The 22615-nt window shown below is 52.1% G+C and overlaps 3 protein-coding genes across 7 annotated transcripts; 2 read left to right on the top strand and 1 right to left on the bottom strand.

The window, feature by feature from the left end:
* The first annotated feature begins 33 nt into the window (after window positions 1–33).
* On the top strand, window positions 34–4876 carry BLOC1S1 (biogenesis of lysosomal organelles complex 1 subunit 1). Of its 2 annotated transcripts, none has more exons than XM_066258496.1 (4): window positions 34–196; window positions 910–982; window positions 3063–3195; window positions 4647–4876. In XM_066258496.1, the coding sequence occupies exons 1-4, from the start codon at window positions 136–138 to the stop codon at window positions 4755–4757; spliced, it is 378 nt and encodes a 125-aa protein (XP_066114593.1). In that variant the 5' UTR covers window positions 34–135; the 3' UTR covers window positions 4758–4876. The 2 variants fall into 2 exon arrangements, with proteins under 2 accessions (XP_066114593.1, XP_066114594.1); XM_066258497.1 differs by lacking the exon at window positions 34–196 and adding an exon at window positions 518–749.
* A 374-nt stretch (window positions 4877–5250) lies between these two features.
* On the top strand, window positions 5251–10028 carry RDH5 (retinol dehydrogenase 5). 3 transcript variants are annotated; one of them, XM_066258492.1, is made up of 5 exons: window positions 5251–5648; window positions 6610–6956; window positions 7119–7377; window positions 9281–9444; window positions 9695–10028. In XM_066258492.1, the coding sequence occupies exons 2-5, from the start codon at window positions 6647–6649 to the stop codon at window positions 9916–9918; spliced, it is 957 nt and encodes a 318-aa protein (XP_066114589.1). In that variant the 5' UTR covers window positions 5251–5648; window positions 6610–6646; the 3' UTR covers window positions 9919–10028. The 3 variants fall into 3 exon arrangements, with proteins under 3 accessions (XP_066114589.1, XP_066114590.1, XP_066114588.1); XM_066258493.1 differs by having other exon boundaries at window positions 6536–6956; XM_066258491.1 differs by having other exon boundaries at window positions 6508–6956.
* A 1414-nt stretch (window positions 10029–11442) lies between these two features.
* On the bottom strand, window positions 11443–14964 carry CD63 (CD63 molecule). 2 transcript variants are annotated; one of them, XM_066258473.1, is made up of 8 exons: window positions 14694–14964; window positions 13779–13855; window positions 12750–12938; window positions 12508–12582; window positions 12319–12414; window positions 12069–12209; window positions 11753–11836; window positions 11443–11588 (listed from the first exon to the last, which is right to left on the bottom strand). In XM_066258473.1, exons 2-8 carry the CDS (start codon window positions 13842–13844, stop codon window positions 11523–11525), a joined length of 717 nt encoding a protein of 238 aa, XP_066114570.1. In that variant the 5' UTR covers window positions 13845–13855; window positions 14694–14964; the 3' UTR covers window positions 11443–11522. The 2 variants fall into 2 exon arrangements, with proteins under 2 accessions (XP_066114570.1, XP_066114569.1); XM_066258472.1 differs by lacking the exon at window positions 14694–14964 and adding an exon at window positions 14424–14578.
* Window positions 14965–22615: the final 7651 nt, after the last annotated feature.

The following is a 22615-nucleotide window of genomic DNA, read 5'->3' as shown; positions in this document are numbered from 1 at the left end:
GGCGGTTCCTGACCTCACGTGACAGTGCGGTCACGTGACCTGGGCCCCCCCCCAGCAACCAGGAGTGCGATCTAGTTCCTGGAGTCCAAGGGGGCCGGGCGTGTCCAGTCTCGCCACCTCCATCCAGACGCGACCATGCTGTCCCGCCTCCTGAAGGAACACCAAGCTAAGCAGAATGAACGCAAGGAGCTGCAGGGTGAGCCGATATCGTGTCTGTCGTTTTCTTTGCTGCGGCGGCCTCGCCTCAGCTCGGAGCCTGGACTTTGAGTTATGGCCCAGGTCCAGGGGAGAGCGCGAGCGAGTGGGCACGGGCGTCAGGGGGAGGGAGACTTTTTTTGGAAACTCTGCCCCAGTGCCAACAGGCTCTGGTCCCTTTAGCGACACTCCCGTCTCCCTTGGGAGTGCCCCTGACGCTCCGCCTCCGAGGCCTCCTAGTCCCGCCTCCGGCTTACGGAATGCTGTGCTGATTGGTCCAGGCAGCCTCTCGTCTGGAAATGGGAAAGGGACGCTCCTGAAGGGAGGGAGGATGGTGGGGACCCGACAGAAAACCGACTCGTAAGGACGGAAGTAGGCATGGGGCCCTTGTTTCCTGAACGTGGGCTCGAAATCCCGGATCCTTAGGCCAGGAAAGTGGGAAAAGGGTGCCTGGGAGTCTGGAGTCCTGGACACTGCCACTGACTCGTTAGCGTCCCTGGAATAAGTCGCTTCTCTTCTCGGGGAACCAACCCTCCTCTCCTCTAAAATGGAAGGTGCTTATGTTTGGCAAAGTCCTTTTCGGCTCTGGCACTCTGAGATTAGTTAAGATGTTCCGCAATTAGCAGAACAGTACTGGATGAATGGGAAACCTTCAACACCACCCCTTAAAAAAACCAAGTCGCCGCTCCAATCCCTTTCCCTTCCTCCCGCCAGAGAAGAGGAGGCGAGAAGCTATCACTGCAGCGACCTGCCTGACAGAAGCTTTGGTGGATCACCTCAATGTGGGGTAGGAACGTCTTCCATTGACACCAGCAGCCCCCTCCCCCAAGTCTAGGCACAGGCAAGGTCTTGCCCGCAGACTTCCTTTGAAGGGATAAAATATTCCACTTATTCCCTTACCCTCTCCCCACCTTGATTAAGTATATGGAGAGAGGCTTGAGTCAGCTCTGACCGGTCACACTGGGCGGGGAGTAGCAGCTGCAGTCGTTTGAGAAGCAGCCAGATTTCACCCTGCCCCTCAAAACAGCTTCCCTGGTGCTCACACTTGATGCCATCTCCCCACCTCCCTTCACCCCAAGTCCAGCTGTCACTTTGGCGGGCAGGAGGGCCCCCTCCTTCACCACAGCTTACTACCTTCTCCTTCTCCACCTCCCACCCTCTGACAGGCCTCAGGAGCAGCTGCCAGGAAAGAGGTGGCACAGCTAGTGAGGGTGAGGGCCAAACCTATGCCAGGAGCTACAGCAGAGCCAGTCTGTCTTTGCCCTTCCTTCTGGGTCTCCAGGGACCACCCCCTACCCCAGTCCTAAATGAGAAAATGCCAATAACAACCGAAAACTTGGGAAGGAGCAAAGAATATTGTCTCTTAACCCTGAGTGACCCAGGAGAGTGGAGATAATTATTTGATAGGCTGTCTATTGGAAGAAAGAAGAGGGTAGGATGCCTTCCACCCCAAGGCAAGTAGAATAGCTTAGTTGTGGATCCAGACACTGAGTCACCCAAGTGAGCCAGGCAGAGGCTGTGGTCTTCATTACTCATTTCTGGGGAAGAAAAGGCTGTGGTTGGGGCCTCTGATCTCTCTCCCCTCCATGCCTCTCCCCTCTCAGTGTGAAGGATGGCAAGCACAAGATCAGTAGGAAAAACTGGGATTTCAGTAACTCTCAGAGGAATCTTGAAACTTTGGGAGCCCCTTGCTTTTACTTTCTCAGCTCCCATACCACACCCTACTGTACCCAGAGAAAAGGAACAGGGTATACCCCCTCTCCTCCCTCCTACTTTGGCACCTCCTGGCTCTGCTGTGAGGTTGGCCCAGGCTTCTCCCTCTCTTCTTCCTTTGCTAGGGGCCACCCTACTTTCAGTTCAGAGGGCAACTAAGCCAAAACCAGATTAGAAAGGGTTTTGTATTGCTGCCCACAGCTTCTCTCATTCCCAGGAAAGGAACACAAAGGCCCTGTCTATCTCAGCCCCAGTCAGGTGTCCTTCCCACTCTCCCCACCCCCCACAATCCCATACCCCCTCCAGCCCCCACAGATTCCAGTGGGTGGGGGCACCGGATGTGGTCTCCCAGCTGATCTAGAGCTTTGGGATGAGGAGTCAAAGATTCATCAGCCAATAAGAGAGAATTACTGTGCAATTGTTGCAGAAGGGATAGGAGGAATGGGGGCGAGCAGGGAGTTGAGGATACCAACTTTGTGGCAGCGATAACTGTAGCTAGCACCTTTATTGAGGAGGAAAGAAAAACTATTGTAGAAAGCAGAAAGAAGAGAGAAAATGTGTGTGTGTGTGTGTGTGTGTGTGTTTTCATTCAGTTGAGTGGGCGAAAGGAGAAGGGTTGGGAAAGAGACTGAGAGCCAAGAAGCAGTCCCGGGGAGACCTTCTCTTGACCCTGAGTTCCTGGGGAGAGGGTTGCTCTTCCACCCCACCTCAGCTTCAGAGGGCGGCCCAAGTTTTCTTCCCAATTTCTTGCACAGATCTCTGGGCTTCCAATTGCTGCCAAATGTGTCCCTGCTGCTGGATTTTTCCCAGCTTTCCCCGTACTCCCTTTTCCTTCCCACTTCTTACTCAGGGATATCACCCCCTACAGATTATTCCTCACTTCCCCCACCCAGCTCCAGGAACTCCTTTGGGGGTTAGGAGATGGTATGTTTCTAGTCACCTCCCAGCTAGGGTCTCCTGGGAATCCTGGGAATGGGAGGATGGAGCTGGGTTCATTTTCATGCACTAGTCTTGTTGCATCACATCCCCAAATGATCAAAGTCATGAGGTTTTCCCCAGCCTGACCCCTGGCTGGCCTCCCACTCTTGCAGTGGGATATTAGTCCTGAAGACCATTCCCACTAGTTGGGTGAATTGACCTCCTCCAACCTCTAGTGTGGCTCAGGCCTACATGAACCAGAGAAAGCTGGACCATGAGGTGAAGACCCTACAGGTCCAGGCTGCACAATTTGCCAAGCAGACAGGCCAATGGATCGGGATGGTGGAGAACTTCAACCAGGCACTCAAGGTGGGCCACACTCCCTATATCACCAGCCCCATCCTGGGCCCCCACTGTCTGTCTCCAGTAAGGTCCCCTCAGGTCTAGGGTTAAAGACAAAATGGGGATGGCCCCCAAACCCCATCTATGCCCTGGCCAGATAATTTGGTTGGTTAGAGCATCATTCCAAAGCACAAAGGTTGCTGGTTCAATCCCTGATCACAGCACGTACAGAAACAACTCAATGTTCTTGTCTCTTTTACTTTCTCCCTTCCTTTCTCACTGAAATCAATAAATAATGATTTTAAAAATACAGTGTGTCCATAAAGTCATGGTGCACTTTTGACCGGTCACAGGAAAGCAACAAAAGACGATAGAAATGTGAAATCTGCACCAAATAAAAGGAAAACCCTCCCAGTTTCTGTAGGATGATATGGCAGCATGTGCACATGCGCAGATGATGACGTAACACCGTGTATACAGTGGAGCAGCCCACGGCCATGCCAGTCGAGATGTGGACGGTGCAGAGGAAAGTTCAGTGTGTTCTGTGGCACACTAAATTAGAATTCGTGACCAAAGTGCAACGTGAATATCGGCGCGTTTATAACGAAGAGCCACCACATAGGAATAACATTACTCGGTGGGATAAGCAGTTGAAGGAAACCGGCAGTTTGGTGGAGAAACCCCGTTCTGGTAGGCCATCAGTCAGTGATGAGTTTGTAGAGGCTATATGGGATAGCTACCTAAGGAGTCCCAAAAAATCTGTGCGTGAGCCCACATCAAACTGCACTGAATAGGTATGAAACTGGGAGAGTTTTCCTTTTATTGGGTGCAGATTTCACATTTCTATCATCTTTTGTTGCTTTTCTGTGACCAGTCAAAAGTGCACCATGACTTTACGGACACACTGTATATTTTAGGCCCTGGCAGTTTGCTCAGCAGTAGAGCGTCATACAGGCATGTGGAAGTCCCAGGTTCAATTCCCAGTCAGCACACAGCAGAAGTAACCATTTGCTTCTCTACCCCTCCCCCTTCTCTCTCTCTCTCTCTCTCTCTCTCTCTCTCTCTCTCTCTGTCTTCCCCCTCCTGGAGCCATAGCTCATTTGAGCAAGTTGGCCCTGGGAGCTGAGGATGGCACCATGGCCTCACCTCAGGCACTAAAATAGCTTGGTTGCCAATCAATGAAGCAACACCCCAGATAGGCAAAGCATCGCTCTATCAGGGGCTTGCTGGATGGATCCCACTCGGGACGCATGTGGGAGTCTTGTCTCTCTACCTCCCAGCCTCTCACTTAATAATAATTGTATTTTTATATATTTTTATCTATGGCCCCAGTCTCAGAGAGGCTAGAGAAAGAAATAAAGGTAGTTGGTGGGTCCAAGCAACCTTTGTAAGGGATGGGTGGAAAGTGCCCCCATTCATCCACTAGAGCCAAACTATACCCATCCTAATTTAAGACTCTCACCTCTTCCCCTTCCCAGGAAATCGGAGATGTGGAGAACTGGGCTCGGAGCATTGAGCTGGACATGCGTACCATTGCCACCGCCCTGGAATACGTCTACAAAGGACAGCTGCAGTCTGCCCCATCCTAGCCCCTCTTCCCTCCCCATCTACCCCACTCCTACCCCCTCTGCCTTCCCATGGGGCAGGAGGGAGGCTAACAGGTCACAAATAAAACACAAGCCTCCATTTCTCTGTGGCACATTTCAAAGAGCTGGTAGCTCAGCATAGGGAGTGGGAGTGGAAAGGTTTCCATAAGGGACAGGTACCTTTTGGGTAGAGGGTGGATGAAACGAGCTTCCTCTTACTAGCCCAACAGTCTTTCCCTTCTTGGGCAGGTACATGTGCCTGGGGGTAAGCAGAAGTTGGGAATTTTTCACACCTCCTCAGAGAAGGTCCCAGTGGGGACCTTACGCCAAGCATACTAACACAGGACTTCAGTTTACTGCAAAGGAGAAATAAGACAGGGAACAGGCCAGCTCCTGGCTCTGGCACTCTGCCTCTCCACATGCTCATGGCCTCTCCCAGCCTGGTGCTAAGCTGTGTCATGAGTCTGGACCAAGTGGGAGATCAATTCCTGGGCATGGGGGCACTTCAGGTCTGGGAAGGAGGAAGAATGACAGGTCCAATGTCACCAACAGGGAGGGGCAGCTGCCATACTTGATAGACCCCTCCTCTGGGAGTCTATGACAGAGGGTCAGGAACCCTGGCTGGAAAAGATAGCCAAGAAGGGTGTCTGGGCATGCCTGATCTGTGCCAGGCCCTGGCTTCAATCAGCAGACTTCAGCTTTTCTGACTCCTCCCAGCCCCCCGCACACCCCTCCCCACCCCACATACACTTAATACCTCTGACACCCAGTCCACCATCTGCAGACTTTGGCTTCAGCTGTAGCTTGTGTGGGAGCCTGGGAAGACTGGCAGCAAAGTCCCTTAAACAGCAAAAGCAGCTCCCAGTGTAGTTCCTGCTAGCTTTCCCGAAGGAGGTAAGCAGGGTGCTGGGAGCAGGGTGCTAGGAGAAGTCTTGCAAGACTTACATGTATTGATAACTCAAAGCTTTAAACTTAATGTGCTTCCTCACATATTCTTCCCGTTAATCCCCCACAACTCCCTGGTGGACATGGTGGGTGTTAGTCTCACTTGGCAGATGAGAAAACAGGTTCAGAGATGCAGTGAGATACTCAGCTTCACACAATAAGTTTGGGGTCATCAGGAGTGAAATGCAAGGCTCTTTGCCCTGTATGTGTTTCCTAAAACAAGGCCCAGCTTACATTTAGAGAGTTCAGATGTCCTTGGTTTAGCAGGAGAGAAGAGTTGATAGCAAACAAGATCTCTCTTGGCCCTGGCCAGTTGGCTCAGTGATAAGAGTGTCAGCCTGGTGTGTGGATGTCCCAGCTTTGGTTCCCAGCCAGGGCACACAGGAGATTCCCAGCCAGGGCACACAGGAGAAGCGACCATTTGCTTCACCACTCCTCTCCCTCCTCTCTCTCTCTTTCTCTTCCTCTCCCACAGCCATGGCTTGCTTGGTTCGAGCACATTGGCCCTGGGCGCTGAGTATGGCTCCCTGGAGCCTCCACCTCAGGTGCTAAAAATATCTCAGTTGTGAGCATGGCTCAACAGGGGTTGCGGGGTGGATCCTGGTCAGGGTGCATGTGAGAGTCTGTCTCCGTATCTCCCCTCCTCTCACTTGGAAAAGATGGAGAAAAAAGAAAAGAAGAAAAAGATCCCTCTGCTCCATACAGCAGGGACCTGGCTCAGCAGGTTTTCATTAAGTTACCCACATAGGGTCTGCCCACATCCTTGCTTTGCCTGTAAAGTATAATTTGCCATTTATCTGCTGAGCAGATAATTTCTCAAAATGCTCTGACCAGAGACTTTTCAGCTAAGGAGGCTATTGGGGGCAAAGGCTTGAGTGCCAGAGTAAACTACACAAGTTTTCTCGCCCAGCCTCAGCTGCTACCTACAGATCACTTCAGCTTCAGCCATGTGGCTGCCTCTGCTACTGGGAGTCTTACTCTGGGCAGCACTGTGGCTGCTCAGGGACCGGCAGAGCCTGCCCCCCAGCGATGCCTTTGTCTTCATCACCGGCTGTGACTCTGGATTTGGGCGGCTTCTGGCACTGAGGCTGGACCAAAAAGGCTTCCGAGTCCTGGCCAGCTGCCTGACCCCCTCAGGGGCAGAGGATCTACAACGGGTAGCCTCCTCTCGTCTTCACACCACCCTGCTGGATGTCACTGATCCCCAGAGTGTCCAGCAGGCAGCCAAATGGGTGGAAACATATGTTGGGAAATCAGGTGAGTATGGCTGGGGCCACTGGGCTCGTGGGTTGTTCACTCACAGGGACTGTGGGAAGCCAGAGGGTCTGTGAGGGGAAGGGGCAGTGCTCAGGTCCTCCGCGATGGAGAGAGGCCACTGGAATGCCTCCCCTACCCTCAGTGTGTCTCACCTCCCCACAGGGCTTTTTGGTCTGGTGAATAATGCTGGTGTGGCTGGTATCATTGGGCCCACACCGTGGCTGACCCAGGAGGATTTCCATCGGGTGCTGAATGTGAACACACTGGGTCCCATCAGGGTCACCCTCGCCCTGCTACCTTTACTGCAGCAGGCCCGGGGCCGGGTGATCAACATCACCAGTGTTCTGGGTCGCCTGGCAGCCAATGGTGGGGGCTACTGTGTCTCCAAGTTTGGCCTGGAAGCCTTCTCGGACAGCCTGAGGTGAGGGGGCCCGGGCCTGGGCTCCCAGCCCACTCACAAAAGAATTAGTGTCTGCCCTGCAGAGGTGATTAAAACGTAATGGAATAATTCACAGGAGCCAGTTTAGGGCTCAACTTCATGAGTTTGAATCCCAGCGTCTCATGTGAGCTTTGTGACCTTAATAGGTTAGTTTTCTTTACCCCAGTTTATTCCTCTTCTGCTAAGTCAGGATGAGAACACCTACCTCGTGGGGGCTGTGAGTAAAATGAGGTACATGTGAAGCACCAACAGTACCTGCCACATAGAAAATGACCCCAAAAGGCTATCATTATTAGTGCTGTTACTAAAAATAAATATTACGATGAACTGATACCCCTATCAGGGTAGGTATTAATACCCTTAGAGTAACATAACTTACCCAAGACCCCTGGGACTGTCGGCTAACCTACCGAGCCTGGTCATTCTGTTGTGCTCCCCCTCATGTTCAGACAGTCATGTTCAAAGCCCAGGAAAGCACAGTGGAGACTTGACAAGAATGACACAGGAGCAGGGTCTGAATTTTTAGCAGAAGTACAAATCCCCCAAGCCAAGCTCGTGTTCTGAAGGAAGCCTGTCTTTGTTACCATCACTCAAATAATTTCAATATCCATTTTTATCTGTATCCCCTTTAATTTTTCAATTGGCATCATGGAACACATACTTTATACTTGAATTTCTGTGCCAGGGGTGTTAGATGCATCTCCACATTCCTCCCAGTAAATGCCAGGTTTCACCTTCCCGTCTAGCACTCAGGACTCAGCCCTGTGCTTTGGGAGCTGGGAATGTGGTTCTAAGTCTGGAATTGGCAAACGGTGCTTCAGAGGCCAGACCTGGCCAGCCGCCTATAAGCCAATAGTGGTTTTTAAATTTTGTAATGGTTATAGAAGTACCCACATAATATAGTTTTTAGTCCTGCCGTACCAAAAGTATTTACTATCTAACCTTTTAAGAAGTTTGCTTTCACCAGAAACCTATGTACTCTTATTTTGTTCAATTTAATTTTCTAAATAAAATTTTAAAAAAGAAGTTTGCTGACCCCTGCTCTAGGTCATAAAGAGGACATACAGGAAAACAAACTGGAAATACCTCCTTCCCACTGTCCCCCTTGCCCCCATCCTAGGGCAGCAGGGTACTGTCAACACCGTCTCTGGTCTGATAACTTTCCCGTATTAGCCTCCCACCCATGTTGCTGAATATCACCTCCCTCTATGGGCAAGAACCCAGAAACCACCTGACTTGTGCTGGCACAGTGGATAAAAGCATCAACCTGGAACGCTGAGGTCTCTGGTTCAAAACCCTGGCTTGCCAGGTCAAGGCACATATTGAGTTGATGCTTCCTGCTCCTCCCTTCTTCCTCTCTCTCTCTCCCCTCTCTAAAATGAATAAAGTTTTAAAAAATAAAAACTAGGCCCTGGCCGGTTGGCTCAGCGGTAGAGCGTCGGCCTAGCGTGCGGAGGACCCGGGTTCGATTCCCGGCCAGGGCACACAGGAGAAGCGCCCATTTGCTTCTCCACCCCTCTGCTGCGCTTTCCCTCTCTGTCTCTCTCTTCCCCTCCCGCAGCCAAGGCTCCATTGGAGCAAAGATGGCCCGGGCGCTGGGGATGGCTCTGTGGCCTCTGCCCCAGGCGCTAGAGTGGCTCTGGTCGCAACATGGCGACGCCCAGGATGGGCAGAGCATCGCCCCCTGGTGGGCAGAGCGTCGCCCCTGGTGGGCGTGCCGGGTGGATCCCGGTCGGGCGCATGCGGGAGTCTGTCTGACTGTCTCTCCCTGTTTCCAGCTTCAGAAAAATGAAAAAAAAAATAATAATAATAATACTAATAATAAAAACTAAAAAAAAAAAAAAAAAAAAAAAAAACCAGAAACCTCCCTCTGCCCCAACTCCAGGAGGGACATGGCTCCTTTTGGAGTACGAGTGTCCATCGTGGAGCCTGGCTTCTTCCAAACCCCTGTGACAAATCTGGATAGTTTGGAGAACGCCCTGAAGGCCTGCTGGGCACGGCTGCCTCCAGCCACACGGGCAGACTATGGGGATGCCTTCCTTACCAAGTGTGAGTAGCTGGGCCTGTTTGGGGGAAGAGTGCCAGAAAGGTCAGTCCTGCACCAGCCTGCTGGGAGGAAGTAGGGAGGGCAGTCAGGGAGTAGGTGAGGGTGAAAGGGATGCTAGAGATCCCCAGTTTGGGGAGTGGGACTAAAGATACCTCTCACCTCCACGGGGCAATGAGCCTAGGACCCAAAAGAGGCCTGAGATGGGCTGGAGTGGGACAGGGGCACTGATTACAACCATCCACTGGGCTGTAGACCTGAAAGTGCAGCAACGTATCATGAAGCTGATTTGTAACCCGGACCTGACCAAGGTGAGCAGGTGCCTGGAGCATGCCCTGACTGCCTGTCATCCCAGAACCCGCTACAGCCCAGGCTGGGATGCCAAGCTGCTCTGGCTGCCAGCCTCCTACCTGCCAGCCAGCCTGGTGGATGCTGTGCTCACCTGGATCCTTCCCAAACCTGCCCAGGCAGTCTGCTAAATCCAGCCTCCCGGAAAAATATTATTCCTTAAGTACAAGAATTTTATTTCTGTTCCCACCCTGCTACTGCCCAGTGCCTGGCACAAAATAGACTCAATAAATGTCTTAAAAAAAAAAAAAAGGTAGGCTTGGCCTGTGGTGGTGCAGTAGATAGTGTCAACCTATATTTCACACTGGTTTGAAACTCTGGGCTTGCCTTGAAGGCACATACAAGAAGCAATCAATGAACAACTAAAGTGAAGAAACTATGAGTTGATATTTCTCGCTTGCCCCCCCCACACACATAAAATCAATAAAATCTTTTATAAAAAAACTGAACAAAGGAGGCCCTGGCCAGGTACCTCGGTTAGTTAGTGTCATCCCAATGTGCAAAGGTTGCGGGTTCAGTCCCCCATCAGGGCACACACAAAAAAAGAAACGTGGATGGACAGAAATGAAGTTGCTCTATTTAAGTTCTAATACCCTTTAGGCTGGTATTGCTCAGGGTCTCTAACCTGTTCTGTGCCTGCAAAACAACTAGCACCACTGGAGGCCACAAGTGGTGATCTTTGAAGCTGTGCCTAAATGGCCACCAGAGGGCACTATTAGATGTTTCCTTTATTTTCTACATAACGTTTTAATTCAGTGTTTGGAGTGGGAATGGCCCTTACATATTTTTCTTGGGGGGCAAGGGAAGGTAGTGAGGAGCGGTCAGGGCCACACTGGGTAGTTTCCATGGAAGAAAAGGTAGCATCCACTTAAATTCTCTATTATCTAATCTAAGTCAAGAAGGATGACAATGGCTACACAGGTGTCAGAGCAACTTATTACCACCCTGAAAGGAGCTAGTATTGGAGAGGGGGTTGCTAAGCCCTGAGTTAGACAGAAGGCCAGGAAGATATCCATGTTAGATGTGGACTGGCCTCTCCCAGATAGGACCTTTGTGGGGAATCCTTTTGATTTCTACAGGAGATAGCTTCATGAACACTGCAGCACTGAGCCTGGCAGCCCCTGACTAGGAGACAAGGAAAACAGTGGGCCACAGCCTCCTCCCAACCCCCACTTCCTCAGCCAGCTCAACCAACGCCTTTCCCAAACACCCCCCAAAACAGGCCTTTGTTATCTAGAGGTACAAATGAACAAGGTCCCAGAAAAGGGATCAAGTATCACTCATTAAAACAAACTGAGCCTGACCAATGGTGACACAGTGAGTGGATAGAGTGTCGGCCTGGGACACTAAGGACCCAGATTCGAAATCCCAAGGTCAAAGGCTTGAGTGCGGGCTCATCTGGCTTGAATGCCACCAGTTCACCAGCTTGAGCGTGGGGTTGCCAGCTTGTCTATGATCCCATGGTCGCTGGCTTGAGCAAGGGGCCACTGGCTCCACTGGAGCCCCCAGTCTAGGCACATATGAGAAGCAATCAATGAACAGCTAAAGTGACGCAACTACAAGTTGATGCTTCTCATCTTTCTCCCTTTTTATCTATCTTGCTGTCTCTGTCTCTCACACACACAAAAAAAAGACAAACTGAGACTGTCTTTTCAGTCTGAAAAAATAATCCGTTTAATTGAAAAATGTGGAGTATACAACCCCACTCTCCTAGATGAGGGGCTGACCAGATCCTCTACATCACCTCATAGCCACTTTGGATATTCTTCACAAGGCAGCAGGCAAAGACAATTCCCAGGACCTACAAGGAAAGATAGGGGGGTTGAGAGGAGTCAGAAGGGCCAGGTACCCCCATCCACCCAAGAGATCCCAATCACACTCAGGTCTCCCCTCCCCAGACCACCCTCCTGCCCACTGCCCCTATTCCCCAGATGCCCTAGAATGAGTCTCAAGGGCACCTCTCACCTCCACAAAGGCAATGCCCAGAGCTGCTGCAGCCACCACCAGCACATTGCCCCTCAGCCAGCCCCCAATCTTCTCCACACAGCCCTGAAAGGTGGCAGGCACACAGGGCAAGAACACCATCAGAAACTTCCTGCCCATCTCCCCTGGTCCATCAGTCTATACCTTTTATCCCACCCCTAACATTCCCAGGTCCCCTCCCCATCCCTGATCCCCAACTTCTCAGACTCCCAACCCTCTCCACCTTCATCCCTGATTCCTGTCACCTCTTGAAACACTTCCCAAGTCCCCTGCTATCTCGTCTCAGCCTCCTCCCTACCTCAGTATGGATTTCCTTCACAGTGAAATTAATCCCACAGCCCTGAGTGACATTGACGCAGCAGGAGTCAGGGACACTGCCCTTGGGCTCAAGAGGGATGGTGTCCCAATCTGTGTAGTTAGCCGCCCCGCAGCATTTGAACTGGGGGAGAAGAGAGATATGGGGGAGGTTGTAGAGTGGACCTCTACCTTCAATATGGATGTAAGAATCTTCTGCCCCCACTACCCCTGTTCCCAGCAACCCCACTCACTTCTTCCTGCATCCTATCCAGGATCAAAACTGTCTTGTTCTGTTTAGGATAATCCTTCATCCGCTGCCGGAAGTCCTTATTAAACTCTGACATCACCTGGGAATAGGGACATTGAGGTCAGAATTCAGGGCACCTGAATCTCAGAGCAGCCAGGCCTCTGAGGCAGGGCCCTCCTCTTATTCCATTTACCTTGTCTCTAAACACATAGCCAGCAATGGCTGCGGCCACCTCCACCAGCAAGATAAGAGATAGGAAGATGACAAACTGGAAGCATAAAGGACAAGAGTCAGGTTTGGAATCTTAGTCTGCTATGTCCCAGCCAGGCTCTGAAACACTCAGAAAGGTTTTCCAGGCCTATCCACCTCACCTCACCCACCCTCCTGAGCCTCCTCCACAGAAGTGACCTTCCAGAAGTCCCACAGCACACTCACCGTGATCAAAAGACAGTAGTTCTCCTTGCAGGCCCCACAGCAGCCCACAATGGCCACCAAGAAGAGGAAGGCACCCACTGCAATGATGACCACAGGCAATACAGAGCCGGGAGTGGCCCCCTGGCTGATAGTCTGACTCAGGACGTACTGGGCCCCTATCCCCACAGCGATCAGTCCCACCGCACAGGCCTGCAAAGAAGGTGGCTCAGGGTTAGGCCAGCCCACAGCCCATCACAGCAGAGAGCAGCGGGTGCACCCAGGAGATGACACCATCCAGGACAGAAAGATTCTCACCCCCCCAGGAAACTAGACTATGGGGAAGAGGATGACCATCCTTGCCCACAATTGGATCAAATGCAAAAAGAGAAGTTCTCAGAAAGTCTGGACCCCGGGGCATGTTCCTAACCAAAAGCAGTGCTCCTCCTCTCACTATCCTTCATGCCCCAACTCATCCCCATCAGCTGTGAACAGGGTTGCTTGGGCCAGCCAGGCCAGGAAAGAGAAGGGGGCAAGAATGGTGTGCCCCTCCCTAGACAAACAGTGGCCTCTCAAGGCAGGAGTCCAGGGTAGAAGTAAACTGAAGTGAGAAGAGCTCTTCTGCACCTGAAAGCAGTTGGAAAGAGGGAGGAGGGAAGAGGGATGATGGAATGGAAAGGAATGAAAGGGAGGAGAGGGGAGAAAAGGAAGAAGAGGGTGGGGTAGCCCTGTGGCATAGATAGCATCAACGGTTGGCTGGTTGCCCCACTAACTCTATCACAAGTGTTGGGTCACCAGGCATGAAGGGCCAGGAGGGGTTAGGCTGAGGGTGCTGCGCATTCTAGCTGGACGCTCTCACGCAAACCAGCCTCAAAGGTGTCTGAAGCCTGGAGGAGGAAGTGGCCGTGCTATCTTGGGCAGTTCTCCAGGCTTTCCTTCCACATCTGTTCTCCAGCTGCCTTAATTCTTGATTCCACAGAACCTCACACTCCGAAGCCAGGTCTCCCCGCATCCCGTTAGTGCGTCTCCTTCATCCCCCTCCACCCCACTCACGCAAAAGGCCAGCAGAAAAACATAGTGCAAGATCTTGACACATTTCATTCCTCCTTCCACCGCCATGGCTGCTGGGCCTGAGGCAGAAGGGAGGGCAGGGGGATTAGAACAGGCCGAGGGGGCCCTCGCTTTCCCGACTCCCCGCCGGCCCTCGAAGTCTTCCTTGCTCGATCCCCATTCCCGGCCCCGCCCATCCGGAAACCTGCGGTCTGATCCACGTCTCCCAACCCCCTCTTCCCTCGGCCCGAACCGGGTGGGGGCGACCGCTGCGCAGCCGGGGCTGCCCGCCGCCTGGGACAGATTCGAAGATGTAGGCAGGGGCGAGAGCCTCCTGCCCGCCCTCCGCCGCCAGCGCCAGGCTTGAAACACCACCTCCCCGCCAGACCGGTTCCGAAAACGGTCCTCGACCCAAGCCCAATGCCAATCACGTTTCCTGCTCTCCGACCACCCCTCAAAAAAATAGGTGCGGCCGGCACCCCCACCGCACCCCGCCCCGGCCCGGCCTCGGGAACTTTTCTAAGTTGCGAAGCGAGGGCCTCGGAGTGGCCGAGAGCGTGGCGCGTCCTCGGAGGCCGGAGCAGACCAGGAGGAGGGGGCTGCCGGCGACCTCCCGGACCTCGGAGTGGTCCTGCTCTGCGGCCTTACCTGGGCTCCTAGAGGCTGTGCGCTCCTCTCCCGCTGCGGCTCAGGGTCTCTCTAACTGCGCCCCCCACCCCGGCTCCGGCTCCGGCCCCGCCCGCCGCGGGGCCCCGCCCTGGCCTTCAGCCCCAGCCCCCTCCACCGCCCAGTGGCCGCCGATCTCCCTCATGTGACGCGGGAACAGCTGCGGCCTGAGTCACCCTGCAACCAAGGGGAGGGCCGAGCCCTATGCTGGGTCAGGGCCACGTGGGCCCCGACTTGTAAGACAGCGCCTACCTCCAGCCGAGGGAGGACACCAGAGGCAGAATCTCAGGGTGCCTAGAGCTCTTCTGGCGCCCCCAGCCCCGTGCCAACTGGGGTAGGAGAACAGGACGGAGCGCCGCCAACTTCTCTCTCGTTCAGGGAAGCAGAGGAGGGCATGTGAGACCCAAAGCAAGGATGAGTGCCCTGGCCGGGCAGCGGAGCTAAAGCAAAGTTACAAGAGGTTTGGCCTCTGGCCTCCTTGTCCTACTTCCAGAGAGCCCACTTGCTTCCGAATGCTCCATCTCTGTTCCAGCCCCACTCCAGCGCCGCCTGCAGAGGGCGCTTTTGCTCCCTGGGATGGGGTGGGGCCAGAATAAACACTTCCAGAAAGTCCCCAGTCTCACATCCTGGGAGTCCCCCAACGTTCTAGAATGGGTGTTCCTGCCCCTCTCTGTTAGTCCTTGCTCCATTTTGTAAGGCTCCTGAGTGGTGGGCTGAGAAGGTGAGGAAACCCTTCTACAGGCCTTCCCACCCAGTCAATCATGATCCTTCAGGTTCGAGTCCCTCCCTCTGGGAAAGAACTAACAAGGTCTGTGTTTCCACCACTCTTGAATCAGCCAGTCATGATGGAGACACGGGGATGGAGAGGAAGGCCGCCATGGCATATATATCCCCTGGATTTCCCCCTTCTGTCCTAGCAGACAGCCCTTCTCACTTCACAAGGCAAAGCCAGGTGAGGGCTGGAAGGGGAGGTAGCAAGTTTAAGCTGCCTCCCTCCCTTCTGGGTCTCCAGAAGGAGTTGTGTGCAAACAGGCCAAGTACAGATCAGCCAGTACATTCCTACTCCCCCAGCCTGGGCCCCACCCCTTAGGTTTTTCTAGGGTCATGCCTTAGGAACGACTGTACTTCCTGAATCTTGTGTGTGTACACAGAAAGGAAACTGCTAGAGCAAAAGGAAGGAGATCTGGGCTGGGCTGGAAACCAGTTTCCAGGATCATAACCTTCCAGCAAGACACACCAAGCCCATTCTGGACCTTTCTCCCCAGTGATCACAGCAAGCAGGCTGTGGAGGAGGATCGAAGATACTGAAGAAAGAAATATTCCGAGTTTCTTTATTGCACTGCCTCTGGATGCCAAGCATGTGCTAGGCACAGCGGTGGGAGGACAGCAAGGCTGGGAAGACAGTGGCCCCGCCCTCTGTCAGTAGGCAGAAACAATCCCACACTGATGGGGAACAGAGGCTGCTGGCTGGATGAGCTCAGAGCGAGGGACAGGTGATGCCTCAGCCCAGGGAGAAAAACAAAAAAGGTGGTGTTTAGGCCCTGGCCGGTTGGCTCAGTGGTAGAGCGTTGGCCTGGCGTTAAGGAGTCCTGGGTTCGATTCCCAGCCAGGGCACACAGGAGAGGCGCCCATCTGTTTCTCCACCCCTCCCCCTCTCCTTTCTCTTTCTCTCTCTCTTCCCCTCCTGCAGCCAAAGCACCATTGGAGCAAAGTTTGCCCGGGCGCTGGGGATGGCTCTATGGCCTCTGCCTCAGGCACTAGAATGGCTCTGGTCGCAAAAGAGCAATGCCCCAGATGAGCAGAGCATCGCCCCCTGGTGGGCATGCCAGGTGGATCCTGGTTGGGTGCATGCGGGAGTCTGTCTGACTGCCTCCCCGTTTCCAACTTCAGAAAAATACAAAAAAAAAAAAAAGGTGTTTTTTTTGGAGAGCACCACAGAGGTAGGTCAAGGCAAATATGGGGGTTGATGCTTCCTGCCCCTCCTCTGCCCTTCTCTCTCTCTCTCTCTCTCTCTCTCTCTCTCTCTCTCTCTCTGCTCACCCCCACCTCTCTAAAATGAATAAATAATAAAAAATTAAAAGAGAAGGACAAGGAAAGGGACAGTTGTAAAAAGAGAGTAATTTGCAGCTCCCTGGCAGGTTGGGATTGGGTAGCTGAAAGACTTCAGAAAAGATGTGGTGAAAGATGGGCAGAAGGGAAGGTGGTCTGAAGTCAAGAATTTTTTTTTTTTTTAGAGAGAGGAAGGGAGTGAGAGAGAAACATCGATTTGTTGTTCCATTTAGTTGTGTATTCATTGGTTGCTTCCTGCATGTGCCCTGATCTAGGATCAAACCAACAATCTTGGCAGGTCAGGAAGATTCTCTTACCAACTGAACTATCCAGCCAGGGCTGAAGTCAAGATAAAGAAACTTTAGACACATAATAAACAAATATAATGCTTTGTCTTTGAATATTTGAACAAACCAACTGTAGAAGATATTTTGGAAATAACTGGGAAAATTTGAATATGAACTGAAAATTTAAATATGAGAAGATATTTTTTTATCTGTGATGATAAGATGATTATCTAGAAAAAGTGCTGCCTGACCGGTGGTGGCGCAGTGGATAGAGTGCCAACCCGGGACACTGAAGTCCCAGGTTCAAAACCCCAAGGTCTGCCAGCTTGAGCGCAGGCTCACCAGCTTGAGCATGGGATCGTAGACATGATCCCATAGTCTCTAGCTTGAGCCCAAAGGTCGCTGGCTTAAAGACTAAGGTCACTGGCTTAAGTAAAGGTCATCAGTTCAGCTGGAGCCCCCCAGTCAAGGCACATATGAGAAGCAATCAGCCAGTGACTTGATTGTTTCCAGCATTGGCCAGGGCACTCTGAGGATAGCTCGAGCATGTCAGCCTCAGGTGCCAAAAATAGCTTGGCTGATTTGAGCATCAGCCCAGACCAGGGTTGCTAGGTGGAACCCTCTCGGGGCACATGCAAGAGTCTGTCTCTCTATCTCCCCTCCTCTCACAAAAAAAAAAAAAAAAAAAAAAAAAAGTTGGCCCTGGCTGGTTGGCTCAGTGGTAGAGAGTCAGCCTGGCGTGCAGGAGTTCCAGGTTCGATTCCCGACCGGGGCACACAGGAGAAGCGTCCATCTGCTTCTCCACCCCTCCCCCTCTCCTTCCTCTCTGTCTCTTCCCCTCCCGCAGCCGAGGCTCCATTGGAGCAAAGTTGGCCCGTGCGCTGAGGGTGGCTCCATGGCCTCTGTCTCAGATGCTAGAATGACTCTGGTCACAACAGAGCAACACCCCAGATGGGCAGAGCATCTCCCCTGGTGGGCATGCCAGGTGGATCCCAGTCAGGAGCATGCTGGAGTCTGTCTGACTGCCTCCCCATTTCCAACTTCAGAAAAATACCAAAAAAAAATGTATGAGGCTATGTGGGGTTTTTACTACAGGCAATGGGGAGTGGTGGGAGTTATTGAGAGGGTGAACTACCTTAGCATTGCACCTACATTGAAATGAGGAGGAATGAATGTCAGATGGCCTAGAAGATAGCTGGGACATCACTACCATGGTCCAACTGAGAGTTGGTGAAGTTTGGAACCATAGAGAGGAGGGAAGTCTAAAGGGGCATTTCAGAGGCAAATCAAAGGACTGGGTGACTGCTATCTTGTGGGAGGGGGAGAGGAAGTAGGAAAGGTCCCAAATGACTCAGAGTAGTACCCTTCCCCCCACCACACACACACACACACACACACACACACACAACAGAGCCAGGATGCCCTCCAGCTCCACCACCTCTCCACCCATGGCCAGCAGCAGGGCATGGGGCCCACAAGTGTCCCAAGTGAAGATGATGTCATCTGAGAGCACAAAGACATGGGCTAGAGCCAGTGCAACACAAAACAACCTGTAGTCACTGCTCAAGGCCTCCTGATGCCCACACCACACGGAGCACCCAAACAACTTCTCCCCTCCACTCAGCAGGGCTCCTGAGGCCCTGCCCAGACCCCACTGGGATGGGGCCTTCTCCAAAATGAGACTTACATGTGCCCCAGTAGAATAAGCTGATTAACTCCGATCAACCTGCAGAGCCTGACCAGGCAGTGGCGTAGTGGATAGAGCATCAGACTGGGATGCAGAGGACCTAGGTTCAAAACCCCGAGGTGGCCGGCTTGAGTGCGGGCTCACCAGCTTGAGTGTGGGGTCACTGGCTTGAGTGTGGGATCATAGACATGACCTCATGGTTGCTGGCTTGAACCCAAAGGTCGCTGGCTTGAGCAAGGGGTCACTCACTCTGCTGTAGCCCCCTTGGTCAAGGCACATATGAGAAAGCAATCAATAAACAACTAAGGAGCCACAACAAAGACTTGATGCTTCTCATCTCTCTCCCTTCCTGTCTGTCTGTCCCTATCTATACCTCTCCCTGTCTCTGTCTCTGTCACAAAAAAGTAAAAGAAAAGAAATGTCACCTGCAGAGACCAGAGCAGGCCAGGTGGGGTGGATGGCATAAGAAAGGAGAGGAGGAAAGAGAAAGAAAGAAGAGTTGAGGCCTGACCTGTGGTGGAACAGTGGATAAAGCGTCAACCTGGAATGCTGAGGCTACTGGTTCAAAACCCCAGGCTTGCACATATGGGAGTTGATGCTTCCTGCTCCTTCCTCCTTCTCTCTCTCTGTCTCTGCTCTTTCGTTTTCTCTCTCTCCTTTCTCTCTAAAAAATGAATAAGTAAAATCTAAAAAAAACTTAAAAGAAGGAAAGAAGAGCTGAGAAAAATTGGGAGAGGGGTGAGGAGATAGAGGAGAGAATACAGGAGGGTGGAAGACATGGGAGAAGTTGGGGGAGATGAGAGGGGAACCTAGACATGAGTGAGAATAATGAGGAAAAGGAAGAGGAGACTGACATGGGAGAGAGAGGAAATGAAGACTGCATCTGCATGAAGGCAATCTTACTGGGGAGAGTAGAAAGGGTAGTGGCTGGAATTTAATGTCAAGAGGTTGATTCTGTCTGAATTAGGGGCCTGAGATTTAAATCTAGAGCCCCCAGTTTTGGATATGAGGAAGCACAGGTGCTTGATGGCAGCCCCCCGATGGCAGAGTTAGATCAAAACCTATGGGACCTGGTCAGTTGGCTCAGTGGTAGAGTGTTTGCCCAGCATGTGGCTGTTCTGGGTTCGATTCCCGGTCAAGGCACACAGAAGAAGGGACCATCTGCTTCTCTACCCCTCCCCCTCCCCCTGCTCTTGCTCTCTCTCTCTCTCTCTCTCTCTCTCTCTTTCCCCTTCTCACAGCCATGGTTCAGGAGCCTCTGACTCAGGTGCTAAAAATAGCTTGGTTTCAGAGTAGTAACCCCAGATGGGCAGAGCACCGCCCCATAGGGGGCTTGCCAGGTGGATCCTATTCAGGGCACTTGCGGGAATTTGTCTCTTTGTCTCCCCTCTTCTCACTTAAAATAAATAAATAAATAAATAAATAAATAAATAAATAAAAGCCTATGGTTCTGCAGGTCCTGCAGATTAAAAGGCTCATGGACCACCCTAGCATAAGCTACCCAAAGAGTCAGTGATAGACCCTGATGAGCACCAAGGATAAGTGTAGCCCTGAGAGGTAGATATCCCACACTGACTCTGTGGGGACAACACCACTGAGGTACCAGGTGGTGGAATCACTGTGCTGGCCAGCTCTGACTTCCCCAGGCTGTCTGGGCAAGACTAGGTACCCAGGAGAACACCATCACTGCCAGCCACCTCAAATCCTTGCTTCAAGGAAAGTTAGACTTGAAAAGATTAAACGACTCACTCAGAAGCAACCTGAAGGAAAGAACGGGGGTCCTGACACTCATACTCCAGTGCTGAGCGCACCGTGCACACCGCCAGCAAGAAGCACCCTGAGGTCAGAAACCTTGATGCAAGACAGGTTCTGTCCCTTGGGCACTAGATCGGTGACTGTGCTAAACCCACACCCTCCCTGAGCCTGAGTCAGGCAGCAGGAGAGCTACTCCTTTCCTCACCACACAGCATGGCTGTGAGGGTCACAGAAGAAATGACAGGAATCAGTTTTGTTACCTTAAGAATAATAAAGGGCGCCTGACCTGTGGTGGCGCAGTGGATAAAGCGTCGACCTGGAAATGCTGAGGTCGCCGGTTCGAAACCCTGGGCTTGCCTGGTCACGGCACATATGGGAGTTGATGCTTCTAGCTCCTCCCTGCTTCTCTCTCTCTGTCTCTCTCTCCTCTCCCTCTCTTCTATGAATGAATAAATAAAATAATAAAATAAGTTAAAAAATATTAGGACATTTAAGAATAATAAAGGGCCCTAGCTGGTTGGCTCAGTGGTAGAGTGTTGGCTTGGTGTGTGGAAGTCCCAGGTTCGATTCCCAGCCAGGGCACATAGGAGAGGCACCCATCTGCTTCTCCACTGTTCCCCCTCTTCTTTCTCTCTAGCTCTCTCTTCCCCTCCCACAGCCAAGGCTCCACTGGAGCAAAGTTGGCCCCGGGCGCAGAAGATGGCTCCATGGCCTCCACTTCAGGTGCTAGAATTGCTCCTGTTACAACAAAACAATGCCCCAGATGGGCCAAGCATGGCCCCCTGGTGGGCATGCTGGGTAGATCCCATCGGCGCATGCGGGAGTCTGTCTGTCTATGGGCCCCCCCACCCTCCACTTCTCACTTTGGAAAAATACAAAACAAAACAAAAAAAGAATAATAAAGATTTTGTCCTGGCCAGATACTCAGTTGGTTAGAGCATCATCCCAAAGCACAGAAGTTGCAGGTTCAATTCCCAGTCAGGGCACATACAGGAACAGATCAATGTTCCTGTCTCAATCTCTCTCTCTCTCTCAAAAAAATGAATAAAATCTAAAAAAAACCCAAACCATTTAAATAAGTAAATAAAATATTAATAATAATTTTGTCATACCCTGTTTTAGACTCATGGGAATTAAAGTGATCTTGCTTTGTGACTGCCCAGAACCCCAGTTCAAGCTCCTGCTCCAGCCTCACCAGGCCCCAACCCCCACTGTCAGGCTTGGCCCTCAGTGCTCTGTCTCTCTTCCTGCCCTTTTCCTTTCCCTGCTCTTTGAACCCCCAACCCCTGACTTCTGGCCCCTGTTTTCCCCACCCTTGCCTGGCTTGTGTCCCAACTTCCTCCCAGCCAGTGTCACTATTACCAAATGGATCAAACTAGATGCCCTACTGGTGACTGAGCAGGGTAGGCAGCTCCAGCCCATGGCCTCTTAGTGCCATATGAGACCAGGAGTTTGGCTGCTGTGTGGTTCTGGTCCAGGAATGGTTCAGCAGTACAGTGGTCGCCACCGAGTCACAAACCCATACAACTGAGGTTTCTCCTGGGATAAAGCAGAGATGAACATGGGAGAAATGAGAAAGAGGCAATGCTAAGGCAAAGTGGTTACCTCAGATTTCTTTTCATTGAAGCTGACAGGAACAGTATGTCTGCCTATCCAGGGGCTGGGAAGAATTCACTCATTCATTCATTCATTCATCAATTCACTCATTCATCTATCCATCCATCCATCTGTTTACTGAAAGCCTAAACATGCCAGGCACTGGGACGACACAGAGATGAGTAAAGCATGGCCCTGCCTTTAAGGTGATTTCAATCTATAGGCACAGATTTAAAAATGCAATGTTGCCCTGCCTTGGTGGCTCATCTGGCTTGAGTGTAGGCTCACCAGCTTGCCATGCTAGCAACCCTGTGCTCAAGCTGGTGAGCCTACACTCAAGCCAGATGAGCCACCATGATCCCATGGTCACTGGCCTGAGCCCAAGGTCACCAGCTTGAGCAAGGGGTCACTGGCTTGGCTGTAGACCCCTGGTTAAAGCACGTGTGAAAATCAATCAATGAATAACTAAAGTGACACACTTATTGCCTGACCAGGTGGTGATGCAATGGATAGAGCGTCGAACTGGGACACAGAGGACCCAGATTGGAAACCCCGAGGTCGCTGGCTTGAGCGTGGGCTCATCTGGCCTGAGTGTGGGATCATAGATGTGACCTCATGGTCACTGGCTTGAGCCCAAAGGTCCCTGGCTTGAGCCCAAGGTTGCTGGCTTGGGCAAAGGGTCACTTGCTCTGCTGTAGCTCCCCAGTCAAGGCACATAAGAGAAAGCAATCAATGAACAAATAAGGGTGCAATGAAGAATTGATGCTTCTCGCCTGACCTGTGGTGGCGCAGTGGATAAA

Source organism: Saccopteryx bilineata, chromosome 2 (genome assembly GCF_036850765.1).
Source record: "Saccopteryx bilineata isolate mSacBil1 chromosome 2, mSacBil1_pri_phased_curated, whole genome shotgun sequence".
NCBI lineage: Eukaryota > Metazoa > Chordata > Mammalia > Chiroptera > Emballonuridae > Saccopteryx > Saccopteryx bilineata.
This window is presented reverse-complemented; position numbering and strand designations above follow the sequence as displayed.

Coding starts and splice junctions, on each gene's coding strand:
- RDH5 (XM_066258492.1), top strand. CDS start 6,647: ATGTGGCTGCCTCTGCTACTGGGAGTCTTACTCTGGGCAGCACTGTGG. Junction 6,957..7,118: donor AACATATGTTGGGAAATCAG/GTGAGTATGGCT, acceptor ACCTCCCCACAG/GGCTTTTTGGTCTGGTGAAT. Junction 7,378..9,280: donor GCCTTCTCGGACAGCCTGAG/GTGAGGGGGCCC, acceptor CCCCAACTCCAG/GAGGGACATGGCTCCTTTTG.
- BLOC1S1 (XM_066258496.1), top strand. CDS start 136: ATGCTGTCCCGCCTCCTGAAGGAACACCAAGCTAAGCAGAATGAACGC. Junction 983..3,062: donor GTGGATCACCTCAATGTGGG/GTAGGAACGTCT, acceptor TCCAACCTCTAG/TGTGGCTCAGGCCTACATGA. Junction 3,196..4,646: donor ACTTCAACCAGGCACTCAAG/GTGGGCCACACT, acceptor TCCCCTTCCCAG/GAAATCGGAGATGTGGAGAA.
- CD63 (XM_066258473.1), bottom strand. CDS start 13,844: ATGGCGGTGGAAGGAGGAATGAAATGTGTCAAGATCTTGCACTATGTT. Junction 12,415..12,507: donor GCTATGTGTTTAGAGACAAG/GTAAATGGAATA, acceptor CCCTATTCCCAG/GTGATGTCAGAGTTTAATAA. Junction 12,210..12,318: donor TGGATAGGATGCAGGAAGAA/GTGAGTGGGGTT, acceptor CTTCTCCCCCAG/TTCAAATGCTGCGGGGCGGC.